Source organism: Dromiciops gliroides, chromosome 1 (genome assembly GCF_019393635.1).
Source record: "Dromiciops gliroides isolate mDroGli1 chromosome 1, mDroGli1.pri, whole genome shotgun sequence".
Taxonomy (NCBI): domain Eukaryota; kingdom Metazoa; phylum Chordata; class Mammalia; order Microbiotheria; family Microbiotheriidae; genus Dromiciops; species Dromiciops gliroides.
The window spans coordinates 97314440-97330690 of record NC_057861.1 but is presented as its reverse complement, the minus strand read 5'-3'; the positions used below and the strand labels follow the sequence as shown (position 1 = coordinate 97330690).

Below are 16251 nucleotides of genomic sequence, written 5' to 3'. Positions count from 1 at the left end.
CCCAAGAACTCACAAGTGTAATAACAGAAGCTGAATTCAAACCTAGGTGCTCTGATTTCAAGTGCATCACTCTTCCCACTGTACTACACTTCCTCTTACTAGCATAGAAGCACAAGCCATAGGAACAAAAGTGATAGAGGAGACCTTAGACATCATCTCATCTAACTTTCTCTTAAGCTTCTTGCCTTATCTCAATAGGGTCCAGGCAGTGGCATGGCAGAGGCGACTCATACCGCTCAGGAAGCAATTGTTAAATTTTCAGTGTGAGCATGTATACCCTGGCAACTGGTCAATTCTACAAATCGGGGCTTGATTTATTGTTTTGTGGATTGTCTAGACTCAGAAAGTGATGGAGAAAATGTGAATGATATACGTTAATTTAAAAGTTCATCCTGTGCACGGTTATTTTTTTTTTTCTGGAGAGCCAGTTGTTAAACATTTGCGGGCACATTCCAGGGCCAAGGCCTCCACCCTACTTCCTACAATCCCTATACCATAATTCTACTCTCTCACCATCTCCACCACACCAGAAATCTGGACTGCACCTCTGGTTCCCCTCTCTCTAATAGATCAACTTCTTCCTGGGGCTCTGAACTCCACCAAACTTCTCAAGGTGTCATCATCATTCTCTATGAGATCCTGTATCTATTTAGATGTTTTCTTCTCCCAATGGAAGGCAAGTTCCTTGAGGGTACAGATTATCATGCTTGCTTCTACTTGTCCCCTTAGCATTTAGCACCGCGCCTTAACAAGTGCTCTACCTATTCTGTCTGTCTGTCTGTATCTCTCTATCATTGATCTGTCTCTATTAGCTCTCTGTCATTTGTCTGTCTACCTCTCCTCTACCTCTCTATCACCTATTTGTCTATCACCTCTCTATTAGCTTTCTTTCTACCTATCTATCATGTATTTCTCTCTCTCTCTCTCTCTCTCACACACACACACACACACACACACACACACACACATACACCCAGGGCAGCTAGGTGACTTAGTGGATAGAACTCCAGGCCTGGAGTCAGGAAGACTCATCTTCCTGAGTTCAAATCTGGCCTGGGAGACTTACTAACTGTGAGACCCTGGGCAAGATACTTCACCCCTGTTTGCCTCAGTTCCTCATCTGGAAAATGAGCTAAAGAAGGAAGTATCAAACCACTCCACTATCTTTGCCAAGAATCCCAAAATTGGGTCACGAAAGGGTCAGAACAAAATGAGAAACAAACACATCTATCTATCCATCTACCTACCATCTATTTTTATATCTGTGTATCTATTTACATGTCAACAATATATATCATCTAATTTATTTATCTTTCTGTGAAGAAACTCAGATCCATAAAAAGGAAATTCCTTGTCCACAGCCACATAGCTAATTAAATGCAGAGCTGGAATTCTTAACACTTAGCTCTGCACTTCGCACAGTGCCTAACACACAGTATGTGCTATAACCACTGTTATTGATCATCAAGAACCCTTTCCCTTTAAGAGCAAGGCTCCATTCCTTACATCATATTTCCTTATTTGACAAAGAGAGGTTGGATTGAGGTCCAGAAGGAAAGTAAAAAGACTCCAGGTGCCTGGAGCCTCAGCTCCAGGTCACGCCTTCCAGGCTTAGCCCTCCTATCCTATCATCCCATGCTGCCTCCCATTGTAACCTCAGGTGGCCTTTAATGCTCTCCACTATAAACTCTTGCCCATGACCTCATCATTCTTTTATGGAAAGAATCGCTACCTGCGACATTTGTCCAGCTGAAATTTTTCTGGCGCATCATGACTGGTGATCCCGAGGCCCTCTCCGAATTGGCCACTTGTGCACTGTGTTAAGCAGGGCGTTGTAAGCACACAGCAGAGCCCATCGGCCACCTCTGAGAAAAGAGATACAACATTCCAAGGGTTAGCGTGGATCACAATTGCAAAGCAATAGAGGAAGGGCACTTTGTGGGCACCCAAGTATGCAATGCTCATCAAGTCTTTGAATGATTATGCCGGTCCTAGTGAAGTAAGCGGTGGTGGACATTGGCTCCATTTTACAGATAGGAAAATTAAGGCCAGAGAAGAGAAATGATTTGCCTAGGATATCACAGTGAACAATAGCAGAACCAAGAAATTTAACTCAGGATTCTGACTCCACCTCCAGAATTTTGTACCCTATGCTACTGGCCAACTAAATGATGCCAATGAAGCAGATCTGGTACCATTCACTGAACTAGGGGACCCATAGAATGTTCAAGCTAGAAGTGCTCTTAGAGATTATCTAGTCCAAATCTCTGACTTTTTAATTGGTGATGCCCATGAATTCGCTACACTTAGGAGATCAGAAGGAACAGACCCAGACATTGTGCTATGAAAAAGGTAGAAAAGCATTTTTTATGGCTAATGTTGGAAAAATACTAAAATCCTCCTATCTATTGCATGTTCCTAACTCGGCATTAGATACCTCATAGATAAGATGCAGATATGAAACTTTAATTGTTATCTCATGTCAAGAGAACAACGATATTCCACCAATAAGGGGTTTTTCCTCTCCTACTACAGGCTGTGTCTTACATGAGCTGTGATGGACTAAACCAGATCATCTCCTAGAAGCTAGCTTTCTGGAGATGAACCTGTCTGAATATAGAAATGTTTGGTCCTTTGACAATAATCATACAGTTTGTTGCCAAGCCCAAACTCCGAGGCCTTCCAGATTAGTAGGACCTTTTAGAGCTTATACTTGAAAAGTCTTTGAGAATCCAGGGTCCACCTCACTCCATAAGGATACAGGAAAAGAGGCTCTATAGTCAAGAAATTCCAATTATTATTTTTTTTTGTTTGTTTTGTTGTTGTTGTTGTTGTTGTTTTTAGTGAGGCAATTGGGTTTAAGTGACTTGCCCAGGGTCACACAGCTAGTAAGTGTTAAGTGTCTGAGGCCAGATTTGAACTCAGGTACTCCTGACTCCAGGGCTGGTGCTCTATCCACTGCGCCACCTAGCTGCCCCCATATTTCTATTATTATTGATGTATTAATCCTAGTTATTCTTGGGTGGAGGAATAGGGATGTAAAAAAAGAACTGTTCACCTCAATTTTAGGGGGTGATTATTCAAGTGATTGATCTTAGAGATTGCTATATTGTCATATTTAGATGACTAGAATTGGAAGGGTAATGATATCCGGGCTAAAATTTTGTTTAAAGAATATGTGAGCAGGAACCTGCTCTCCAATATCCTGAATAGTGGCCATTCAGCTTTCTTTTGAAGACTTACAGCGATGAGGAACTAACTACTGTTCAAAGCCACTTATTCTACTTTTGGACAATTTTGTCACAGTGATGTATGTGTAGAAGGTGAGCAAGAAATATTTTTGTAATTAATGAGTGAATGGGTAAATGGAAGATGAAAGAATAGAAGGAAGGCAAAAAAGTAGTTAGGGAGGAAGGTAAAAAGAAAGAAAGGGAGGGAGGGAAGGAGGAAGGGAAGGGAGAAGGAAGGAAGAGAAGAAGGGAGGAAGGGAAGGAGGGAGGGAAGAAGGAAGGAAGGAAAAAGGAAGGAAGGAAAAAAGGAAGGGAGGAAGGAAAAAAGGAAGGAAGGAAAAAAGGAAGGGAGGAAGGAAAAAAGGAAGGAAGGAAGGAAGGAAGGAAGGAAGGAAGGAAGGAAGGAAGGAAGGAAGGAAGGAAGGAAGGAAAAGAAATATCTTCATTTCTATCCCAACCATTTTCAAATAGAACAATCATTAAATTGAGTCATTTACTTTTTTTTTCCATTACCAGTACTGGGCAGGGCCTAAATTCTTATATCATTTAAACATCTGGACTTACTAGGACCTTCATCATTCCAGGAACATTTAAAAATAATATTCTGTCATTCCAAAAGCCTGGATTAGTCTGTTCCATTATTTGAAGGAAAGGAGTCTGGCTACATCTTATTAAGTATGTATGGATTCCAGGAAATAGCACATGTCTTTTTTTCCAGGCAAAAGACCAACATAGGCTTAATGTAAACACTTGGAAGCCAAATACTGGGGTGTCTGAGTTATTGCTGTCCACATACATCTCTAAACTCTGCCTGGCCTTTGAAGCTAATCTATCACTGCTCTTTAGTAAGCAAACACATTCCCAATCTGATGTGACATGTTTTTCTTAATATTTACCAAGTTCTGTCAGTGATCATGTTATGGAGGTAACCAAGTGACATACAAAGAGGGCTAGACTTGGAAATAATGGACAGCCTGGATTCAGATTCTGACTCTGAAACTTACTAGCCATATGACCATGTCTAAGATATTTAACTACTCTCAGCCTCAGTTTCCTCCTCTGTCATATGTGGGAAAATAATACTTCCCCTCTGTACCTCATGACATAAGACTGTCATGAGGAAAATGCTTTATAAGCCATAATGTGCTATAGAAACATGAGCTTCCAATATAGAATGTAACTGATGGATATCTAGATTTTAAGAGGGGTGAACAACTCTAAGTTTAGCTTCTCATATAATTCTATTATTAATGGCCTATATTTCTAGCCAAGAAATATAAGCTTGGGCCATGAGGTTCCAGTGAAGCTGAATTGGATTTGATTCTTTAATAATGCACTGTCATGGGTTGAAAATTGAAATGACCTTCTGGTTATTAAGTGAGGGATAGAAAGTCTTGACATTCAAACCAGAGAAATTATTTGCAGAAATTGGATCAATATTAAGGAGAAAAATGATTGTGAGATGAGCGCTTTTTCTTACAGAGGATAATACTTAGAATAGTACTTCTGAAAGAAGGTCTATGTAGCATTGGGGCATAGAACTGTACCTGTGATTTTTGTTGGCTTAAAGAACTCCCAGGTGGGTGAAACTCCCTCTTACCAGTGAGGGGTGGTACCTTCCTTGCAAGTTACAGTCTTAGAGAGTTGCAAAAAAATAAGAAGTTAGGTGACAGATCCAAAATATATCCTGGCTTTGAGAGTGACACCTGGAGTTAGAAAGACCATGAAAGCATAGTTCTCACCCATGATCTCACTTAACCTCAAGTACACTGGCTCATAAGTGGGGTTTCTTTTGGAAACAAATTTCTGAGTTCCTTTAAGAAAAACATAATGTTGGCAAAAGCTTATAATCTTTATGCCAATTTCATATCACCTGTCATAAAATGTTAGAACTGGAACAACATAGAATTTTAGATTGTAGAATATAGAAGGTTAGTACCAGAAGGGACCTTATAATATAAAATGTTAGAACACAGAGTATTCACTTATTCATTCATTAAATCTGTCATGGGTTGAAAATTGAAGTGACCAGGGTTGTTAAGCATGAGGGAGAAACTCAATATTCAAGATAATGAAAGGCAATACAGGAATCAGAAAAAAGAAAGACAGACAGAAAGAAAAAAGATTATGAAGGCAGTTTTGTACCTTAGGATAATAGAATGCCTTCTTACTTTATGTCAAATACTGCGTTAGATGTTGGAAGTTGAAATAGTTTAGATTGGCTCCCCATTTCTTGGTCCAGTAAGGAATAAATGATAAACACAAAAAAAAACCATACAAAAAATGTTACATAAGTATAATGCAGAGTTGCAAAGCAAGACTTTACATGTGTAATAGCAAATGACCTTCAAGAGACCTTAGGAAACATCTCTATTTCATTTTTAATTTAATTTCTGGTTCACGATGGCAAGTGGCTGGCCCGAGGTCACACAGCTAATTAGAGAGACCTAGGGTTAGACCCTGAATTCCACTCTTGTTCTCTTGTCCCTGAACCCTTTAGTGGATTCTGAATTTTTCTGAAGTTCACACTTTTTCATTATTGTTTCAAAGATAAAGGAATAACTACAAGATGTCTTTGACATATTCTGTATGAACAATTCTTAGAGCTTGGTCCGAGGACCACTGGGGGGTCTCAAGACCCTTATAGGGGGGGTCCTTGGGGGTCAAAATAATTTTTGTAATCAGACTAAGGTATTATTTACCTATTAAAATACTCATCTCTCTTCCAAATACATTTCTTTATAAGGCCAGATTTTCTTCATATACTTCAAGCAAAACAACATATTGCAACAAATTGAATGCAGAAGCCAATATAAGAATCTGTCTTCTATTAAACCAGACATTAAAGAGATTTTTTTAAAAAACCAATGTAAAACAATGCCATTCTTCTCACTAATTATTTTTTGTTTTGGAAAATAGAGTTATTTTTCATAAAATATATAATTTATGTTAACATGTAATAGATTTATTATCCATATTTATTTTTTAAAAATTTTCAGTTTGAACTTCTAATATGGTAAATGTTGATAGATATAACTCACATAAACAAATGTTCTTTGGAGTCCTCAAAAGGATGAAGTGGTACTGAGACCAAGAAGTTTGAGAACCATTTGTCTATGCTATGCCTCTTATCATGTGGGCCATTACTACATTATTGCCCATTATTCTCCTCCATGAACTCTGTGATGCATCCATACTACCCTTCTCACAGTTCTGTACATGGGATGATCCATTTCCCACCTCCACGCCCTTGCATCCATTTCCTCCTTGCTGCAACTTCTTGGAATCTCTCCTTACCTTCAAGATTCAGCTCAAATTCTGCCTTCTATATGAAGTATTACCTGATCCCCTCCCCCCAGCTACTAGCACCTATTATGCATACACAATGGCCTTGTATTCATCCTGTATGCATTATGTATATACTTGAGATAGCCTGGCACAGAAGGGAGCTGCCCTTGAAGCCAAGATCCGGGTTCAAGTGTGTGGCTCTGACACATATCATGTGACTGATAACAAGTTAATTTCTATGCTCAAAGATGCCAAGTTAAATTGGTACAGGGAGTTTCCTTATCTGGAAATTCACTATACAAGACCCTACCCCACTGCATGTTCTTGCAGTCTCTTTCTTTTGAATATAAGCTCCTTACATATAATTGGGGGTGGGAGAAGGAATAAAATACTATTTAAAAAAAATAGACTATAATCTCCTTGAGGGCAAGGAATGTTTCACTTTTTGTCTTCATATCACCAGATCTTAGCACATAGTAGGTGATTAATGAATACCCTATTGCTTGACTAATAACAACAACAATAATAATGATAGCATTTCTATAACTCATTAGGACTTCCATAGTGCTTTTTCTACATGTGTTATCCCATTTATCCTCCCAATGATCTTAAGGCGTAGGTGCTATTATCCCTGTGTTAGTACAATGCCTAGAACATAGTAAGTACTTAATAAATGTTTATTGATTGATCAATTACTACGGATGAAGAAACTGAGCTTAAGGAGTTAAGTGCTTTATTTGTGGTCACATAGCTAGTCAGTGTCTAAAGAAGGATTTGAACTCAGGTCTTCCTGACCCCAAATACAGCATTCTTTCCATGACACAGATTCATTGATAATGGCTAACAGGCTAATGAAATAATTGATATAAACATTCCATTAAAAGCAATAAGATAATAGAGGAACAAACATTCCCTGGATCACTTTGTTATGCATGTCTCTAAAGAGTTTATCATGGGGCAGCTAGATGGCGCAGTGGTAAAGCACCGGCCCTGGATTCAGGAGTACCTGAGTTCAAATCTGGCCTCAGACACTTGACACTTACTAGCTGTGTGACCCTGGGCAAGTCACTTTACCCTAATTGCCCTGCAAAAAAAAACCAAAAACAAAAAAACAAGGGTTTATCATGTATCAAGTACTGTAGTTTATTTGTATTTGTTTCTTATCCCCTTCCTATATAATGAGGTCTTTGAGGACAGGGGCCATGTCTCATCTAAACTTCCTATTTCTCCCGGAATAATAAAATGCTCTGTATATAGTAGGTGCTTAATAAATGTCTGCTGAATGGAACAGAACCAAATGTGAGGTTGTATAAGCAAAGAGTGGCTAAAGGAAGAGGGACACCTCACTCCTCTCTGGGGTCCCATAGCCTGCTTATGTACAAGAACACTATTAGGCCAACATGTATTTGTGTTTGCTTTTGACTATGTAAATCTCGTGGTTCAAACACATCTTTAATGATTGTCATTTAAAAACCAAACACCAGAACCCACTTTCAGTTCCAAACACTGGGCAAAGTCACTTGTTCCAGGATTGCCTTCCTCTTTCACTTGTGGTCACTTTCTTCTGTCACTTCTTGCTCACTTCTAGATTTCCAACTGTCATGGGGAGGGCAGGGGGGTCACCACAGAAAGCCAGAAATCCCAGGGAACCCCCTGGAGTTCTTTACAGCATCAAAGAATCCAAGAGTTGGTTGAGACCTTAGAGGCCATTCAATTCGATGCCTGTCCAATGGATGAGACCCTGTAGAGCATTGCCATGAAGACACCACCCAGTGTCTGAATGAAGACCTCCAGTGACAGGCAAAATGTTCATTTTTAACTACCCCTCTCTGCCTCCCCTACTCTGAGCAACTTCTCTCTAGAGACCTGATGATGTGGAGTGGGGAAAGGTGGAGAAAGACTGGGGAGAGGAGATCTCATACATTAAAACAGCTTCAGCAAAACAATTCAGTTCCATCCAATCAAGCCTCTGATTTCCCCTGGAAGTGTACTGGTCTGTGCTAGAAATCCAAAGAAGATAATGTAACAGTACTTGCTCTCAGAGAATTTCCATTCTAATGAGGGTGGATCCAACATGTATCTGAATAAGTAAATACAAAGCAGTTTCTCTTGAGAGAAAATGAAACACAAGGAGGATAAGGCAATATTGTGAGTACTTTTAAGAGAGACCCAAGAGGTGGACAGGAGGAGTATACAAATCCCAGACACAGGGGATAGTCTGGCAAAGGCAAGGGACTAGGCAATGGCATCTCAAGTTAGGAGAATAGCTGGCAGACTCATTTGGAGCATACATGGGGTGTGAGAAGGTGGGATGGAGGATAGCGACAAGATATGGGCTTTCATTAGTAAAAGAACTCTTAGGTGAGGAAATTCCCTCCACCAATACAGATTGGCTCTTTCTCTGCAACTTAGTTTTAAAGATTTGCCTAGAAACTAAAAGGTTAAGTGATTTGCTCAGGGTTATATACCATCTCATACAATTGTGTGATTGAAAGTAGAATAGGTACATTAAACTTTTCTATATAGCAGCTTTCCCCATTCAATTTTGTCACTTTGAGCTCCAAACGAAAATTTTTCTTGACAATCAGTGTTGCTAGTATAACTCTGGAAACAGGACCACATGATATAGCAGAAAGAAAACTGTCACTGGATTCAGGGAAACTAGATTCAAATCCTGGCCTTGGCATTGATTATACACGTGACCTTAAAATGCAAAAGTTGATTTCTTCTAACCTTAAATCATAGACACACATACATATATGCATGAATGTGTGTATACATATACATTTACATATATTACATATATATCTATATATATACATACATTATAGCAGCTGGGTGGCACAATAGATACAGCCTGGGGTCAGAAAGACCAGAATTTAAATGTGACTTCAGACACAGTAAGTGTGTGATCCTGGGCAAGTCACTTAACCCCTGCCTGTATAATACTGGAGAAGGAAATGGCAAACCATTCTAGTATCTTTGTGACCACATGGACCAACAGTCAATGGAGTTTCTTGGCAAAGATTTGGACACAGCTAAACAACTGAACAGCAACAACAACCACATATACACATAGGTAATTATATATAGATAGATATAGATAGATAGATAGATAGATAGATAGAGATATATAGATATATATGTATATATATATATGTATATGTATGTAATACAAGCTGGTAATACATGGGTATGTGTATATATGTATGTATATATATAATATATAGATGTTTCTTATATCAATGATAGATAGATAAAAAGAAAGATAGACTGACAGAGACAGACCTCTAAAATCTCTTATATATTAAATCTTATATATGCATGTATATAATAGTACAAATAATGCAATACAATAGATAACATATCTATATTATTGTATTATTAAATGCCTGAGGAAAGATCCAAATGCAGGTCTTCCTGACTTCAAATCCTATACTACTCTGCACCATATAGCAGCCCCACAGTGACAGATTGGGTGTCAGTTGTTGGAAGTTGGAAGATCAGCCTCACTATGTTCCAAGAAGTTCATTACCAGCATTTTCACAGGGTAATATTTTTTCTGCTACAATAACTCCCAAGGACCAACTGCCAAATTAGAGAGATTATGATAGTATCATTAGGCAGGGTATACATAGCAATGAAATTATAGATCTTTGTGAGTCTTTTTTTTTTTTTGCAGGGCAATGGGGGTTAAGTGACTTGCCCAGGGTCACACAGCTATTAAGTATCAAGTGTCTGAATCTGGATTTGAACTCAGGGCCTCCTGAATCCAGGGCTGGTGCTTTATCCATTGTGCCACCTAGCTGCCCTGATCCTTGGGAGTCTTAAAGAATTAATAAGGACATTGCAATCAAGAAAAAAGGAGACAATGAAGTAAAATCCAACCTTTCCCCCTGTGATCTCATCAGGGTAGTGATTCCTCACCCTGACAATGATCACAGCCCCTCTGTGATTTAGTAGATGGCCTTTGAGAATTGATATTATGAACAAAGTGGGAATTGGGGAAGCTTTGTCAGCTGACCTAAAGCATTTCAACTTTCCAATGTAGACTGTGGAGGCACTGCCAAAGGAAGGTCTTCAAGCAAGGGTTGGTTAGGCTAAAGTACCATCTTCAGGGAATTACAGAATCCTAGAGTTGAAAAGGGCTTGAGGGGCAGCTAGGTGGTGCAGTGGATAGAGCACCGGCCCTGGAGTCAGGAATACCTGAGTTCAAATCCGGCCTCAGACACTTAACACTTACTAGCTGTGTGACCCTGGGCAAGTCACTTAACCCCAATTGCCTCACTTAAAAAAAGGGGGGGCTTGAAAGATCTAGCCCAGAAAATACACAGAAATCCATTCTACAACATTCCTTAGAAGGGGGTCAACCAGCTGCCAATGGAAAGATCTTTGATGAAGTGGAGCTCATTACCTCTTGAGGCAGCCCATTCCTGATAACTGTGATTATTACTCTGTTTTTCTTCATTATCCATCTGAAAACCACCTCTAACAAACTTCAGCCCTGGTTCCCAGGTCTGCTTTTATTTCTGACTTCACTCAGGTCCTACCTAATTATCTTTCCCGTTATTAGGGCTCTCTCCTCTCTTTCCTGAAATTGCTTATTTATATTTACTTATTGGACACCAAGAAAAGGAAGCGGGGACAGCTAGGTGGCACAGTGGATAGAGCACTGGCCCTGGAGTCAGGAGGACCTGCTTTCAGGTCCAGCCTCAGACACTTGACACTTACTAGCTGTGTGACCCTGGGCAAGTCACTTAACCCCAATTGCCTCACCAAAAAAAGAAAAGAAAAGAAAATGAAGCCTCCTCACTCTTCCACATGACAACCTTTCAAATACCAGAAAATTACCTATCATGACCCTCCCCAAAGATAATGAATGACTCTTTAAATGAAATGGTTTCCAATTCCCTCACCATTCTAGTGATGTCCCCCTTGCCATAAAAAGAACTAACATTTGTATAGATTTTTAAGGTTTGCAAAACACTTTATTTGTTATCTCATTTGATTAACATACTCAAGCTTATCAATTTTCTTCTTAAAAAAGGGGTTCCCTGAAGTGAATTCAGTACTTCAGGTATGATTTGACCAGGGCATAAGATAACAAGACTACTATCCATTTTTCTGGACATCCTTATGTCTCCTTTAATACACTTTGCAGGCAGTTATTTAACCACTTAAAGGAAGACTGATATAGGGAATCATCCGTAAAATCCTTCCTGGTCTCACTTCTCATGTTTTCATCAAGTGCATCCTTTTCATGGATATAGACCATTCTCATAAATATTTTACAGTGATGAGGAACCAGCTATATAGGTCCGTAGTGGCTTTTGTTTTTTCAAATCTTTTTGGTTAAAGAAGTAGCTGTTCTCTTTTCCATTGCTCTGTGTGATCTGAAAAGATCTTTCCAGCTGTAATATTATAAATTATTTTCCTCTTTGAGAAATCTCGAAATAAATTCCTGAGCAAATTCGTTTATCTTACAAATGAGGGAACTGAGTCAAGGTCACACAGATAGGAAAATGGTAGAGCCAAAACTTGGGTTATGATTCTTAGTCCATATACAGGGTGATTTCTACTATCCCACACTGCCTCCTTACTGTGATATTGTATATATAGACCTAAAATGAAGGGCTTAGGTGAGTACCAAAACATTAATCAAATAGCACATTTTCAACTCTAGCATCCTTTCAAGTCTATCTCAAAAGCCACCTCCTCTTGGAAGCCTTGCCTGATGCTCCTGGCTGGTATCAGCTATCTGATGACTCTTTGCTCTTTCATAACTTAGCTTTTTATTACTTTGTATTAAACACATGTGTATGTGTACCACCCCATACCAAATTATAGTCTCTAAGTGGGAAGGTTCTGGTTTTATCTAAACTTTATACCTCCCTTAGAGAGATTTAGCCTTTATATCTCTCCTGAACTTTATATCTCTGCCTATCACAGTTCTCTACATATAGTCAGTGCTGAATTAATGTTGAATGAATGAGCAAATAAATGAATGGCTTTTACAGATTAGTTGGTTTGGTCTTTCACTAGATCCTAAAATGGGTGATGGTAAGAGCATTGAATTCAGATTCAGGAAACCTAGATTGGAGTCTTGGCCTTGACATTTATTAATTTAATAACTGTGAGAAAATCTCTTCATCTCCCTGAGCCTCAGTTTCCTCAGCTGTAAAATGTAAACAACCATATTGTATTATTTAACTCAGAGTTGCTTGGAAGAACATGCTCAAAAATGTGTAAAAGATCCTGTAACTAAGAATTAAAAGAATGTCAGGCTTATGAAGTTGGGAGAGTAGGGTTCTATTCCAGACCTTTGCAATGCCTATTTATGACTTTGTCCAAATAATTTTCCTTTTCTGTGTCTCTTTTCTCATCTGTAAAATGGGTTTAATCATATTCATCCTTTGTATCTCACAGTATGGCTTTTAGGATAGGCTTCTTGTAAACTGTTGTAAATGTGAGTAGAATTAGTCATTGTTATTTCAAAGAAGGTGTGTGATAGGGAGTGAGAACTTTGGGTCTCAGAGCTTTCAGTGATAGAGTAGGAGGTGAAGAATGGGATATTGAAAGGAAGGTAAATGAACTGGAATATATTGAGAGGAATACACTGGAATGATCAGTAACCTCAGTGAATTCTGCTCCTAACAAATGCGTTCAGGTTAGAGATGTGAAACTTGCCATCAAGTACTTAATGGATTGTCTTACCAGAATAGTGATTCACAAGGTCTTCCAGGCACTGAAAAGTGAGTCTTGGAGAAATATAATACCAGTTGTTGGGTAGACGGAAGATGCGATAATGCTTCACTTGTCTGTGCCTCACTGATAGTGAGTAAAACCCTGGAGGGATGGGACAAAAAAAATAATTTGGTTTTACCTTGTTGCCATTCAAGAGAAAGGGCAAGTAATTTTTTTCACTTTAGATTGATGGCTTAGATTTTTTCTGAACTATTAAAAGATATATTTCTAGATCATGGTGAGTTCTCATTAGTGCAACCTGAAACATCCTAACAGTTGGTACTCAAAGATGGTTACTGCTGACCATTTCAGTATATCTGGCAGTAATCTAAGACTATAAGGAGATCCTAAATTCCTCCACTGAAAGAAATGACTCTTTGTAATATTAAATAGGGGAAAATACATGTAGGAGAAAGAACTAATTTATCTTTGGGGTTTGAAAGCAGCACATGCAATATTCCCTCTTACTTTCTTTTCTTCTTTTCTCTTGCCTTTCCTTCCTTCCTTCCTTCCTTCCTTCCTTCCTTCCTTCCTTCCTTCCTTCCTTCCTTCCTTCCTTCCTTCCTTCCTTCCTTCCTTCCTTCCTTCCTTTCTTCCTTCTTTTTTTTCTTTCTTTTTGTTTTCATGCAGATTTGACTTACTTTGGAAGGGTCCCAGCCATTAGATTGCTATCTAACAGTCTATCTTGATGCCTTACCCTGATAGATCTCCAACTCTACCAGCACCACATTTCCCTTGCCCCATATGATGTTTTCCTCTCTAAGTTTTATTAATATTCACAAATGAGAGGGGAGTGTAATAGCAGCCTGTGTCCTATTAAGAACCCCACAATTTCAGAGTTGAAAGGAGCCTCAGATGTCTTTAACTCCAGAGGTATCAAACATACCATTTCCAAAACCAAAACAAAGGTGGTATTAATAGATTCTTTTAAGTCATTACATGACTTGCAGAGATCCTTATGAATGGTTTAGTAGTCCCATTTTAATTTGTCACCACTTTTTTAGTCCAATACCTCTGTTAAGCAGAAATCTCCCTTCATAATATCTCTAACAAGTTATCTAGCTTGCAATTGAATATCTCTGTGATAGAAACCACTGCATCTTCCTACCCTCTCTTTCAAACCCAGATTGTCAATGTTAATACTAAGTTAATGTTGACGTGTTAACAAGGTTAACATGTGGAAAGAGCCATTGATTTGGAGCCAAGAGACCTATATTCAAGTCTGAGCTCTAGCCAAACTAGCCATGTGACCTTGGACATGTCACCACTTCTTCAGAATTCAGTTTTGCAAAATCACATACGCCAGAACGTTAGAGCAGAAAGAGCCATTGGAGCTCATCGGGTCCAACTTCCTAATTTAGAAATGAGAAAACCGAACTCAAAGAAGTCAGAGTCAAGACTTGATCTCAACATTGTTGACTTCAAGTGCAATTCTATTACTACACAGCTTCCTCTCTAAGTTAACTTTGGTGGGGCCTCTCACCACTTCTTCCCATTTCTTATTAATGACTTCCCATATTTTTATTTTAGCTTTACTTTTTCTTTTTTGAAAATTTTGTTGATGCTCTTTCATATTCTTCACATCACTACCATTTCCAAATGATTTCTCTCCTCTACTACAAACCCTGCACCCACACACCCAATAGAATTTTCCCCCATAGCAGATTAAGTACAATCAAGCAATTAAAAGCAAAATCAACACATCAGCCACATCTAAAAGGAATGTTTTACCTTGTGCTTCTGTTCCTAGTTTAGTCTTACTCTTTGCTGGCCACTTATGTAATATAGCAACAAGCATCATGGCAACATCTAGCAACAGATAGTCGAACAAGCTATGAATACATTACAGCTACCTCATCAAATGGCCAAGAGATTCAACAGTCAGGCTGAATTGAAATTTGTCACTCAAACCAACAGATTCCATGACCTCTTTTCTAAATGACTGACCATGCCATCATCTTATTTGTTTTTTGTTTTTTGTTTTGTTTTGCAGGGCAATGAGGGTTAAGTGACTTGCCCAGGGTCACATAGCTAGTAAGTGTCAAGTGTCTGAGGACAGATTTAAACTTAGGTCTTCCTGAATCCAGGACCAGTGCTTTATCCACTGTGGCACCTAGTTGCCCCTCATCATCTTATTTTCTACATATTCTGCTTTTAAGAAGTTGATAGATATTAATGAAAAGATGTTTGGACTTATTTTTTCATTTGTTATATTTTTATTTTAACACATTTAAAATTAATTTAAAATTAAGTTAACTTAAAATTTTAAAAAGTAAAGCCAGGGGGAGGGGCAGCTAGGTGGTGTAGTGGATAAAGCACCGGCCCTGGATTCAGGAGGACCTGAGTTCAAATCCAGCCTCAGACACTTGACACTTAGTAGCTGTGTGACCTTAGGCAAGTCACTTAACCCCTATTGCCCTGTAAAAAAAAATAAAAAAGTAAAGCCGCTGTGAGAGTCAGTTATTCAATCAATATTTATCAAGCACCTACTATGTGCCAGGCTTGGTTTTTAGTACTTGACTTGAGTTCTAAATTGATAATACTATGATGCTCATGCTAACAAGGATCCATCTGGGCCCCATTTTGCTGTTTACTTTGGTGAAATGAGAAAAACAAAAAGAACCTTAAAAAGGCTTGTCTCTTTTGAAGCCATAACCACCATATTCTAAAAACAGTGACCTCCTAACTCCAGCAAAAATGTCTTTTGTGCAGAGGGCTTTAATAAGGGTGAGGGAGAATGCAGAAGTTTGATAAAGTCCAGTCCCGACTATTATGACATTTACAGATTTGTTCAAAGCTGAGACCCAAGTGCCAATATTTATAATATATGATGAATATGCCAGAGAGAGGAAAAACAAATATTTTGTCATGTCCAAGAGGAGAAGGTTGTTACTGACTGAGGTTAATCACAGATTTGGTTTCCATCATTTATTTATTATTGTTTTAATTTTAAGAATGGTGTTGAAAATGGATAGTCAGGGGCAGCTAG

General features: G+C 38.7%; 2 protein-coding genes across 2 annotated transcripts in view; one reads left to right on the top strand and one right to left on the bottom strand.

The window, feature by feature from the left end:
* The window catches only part of TG (thyroglobulin), a 395662-nt gene that overhangs the window by 244810 nt on the left and 134601 nt on the right, over positions 1–16251 (top strand).
* The window catches only part of SLA (Src like adaptor), a 100086-nt gene that overhangs the window by 947 nt on the left and 82888 nt on the right, over positions 1–16251 (bottom strand). Inside the window, 3 exon segments of the mRNA XM_043979321.1 lie at positions 1735–1802; positions 1804–1865; positions 13233–13364. Coding sequence (XP_043835256.1) covers positions 1735–1802; positions 1804–1865; positions 13233–13364 — 262 coding nt within the window.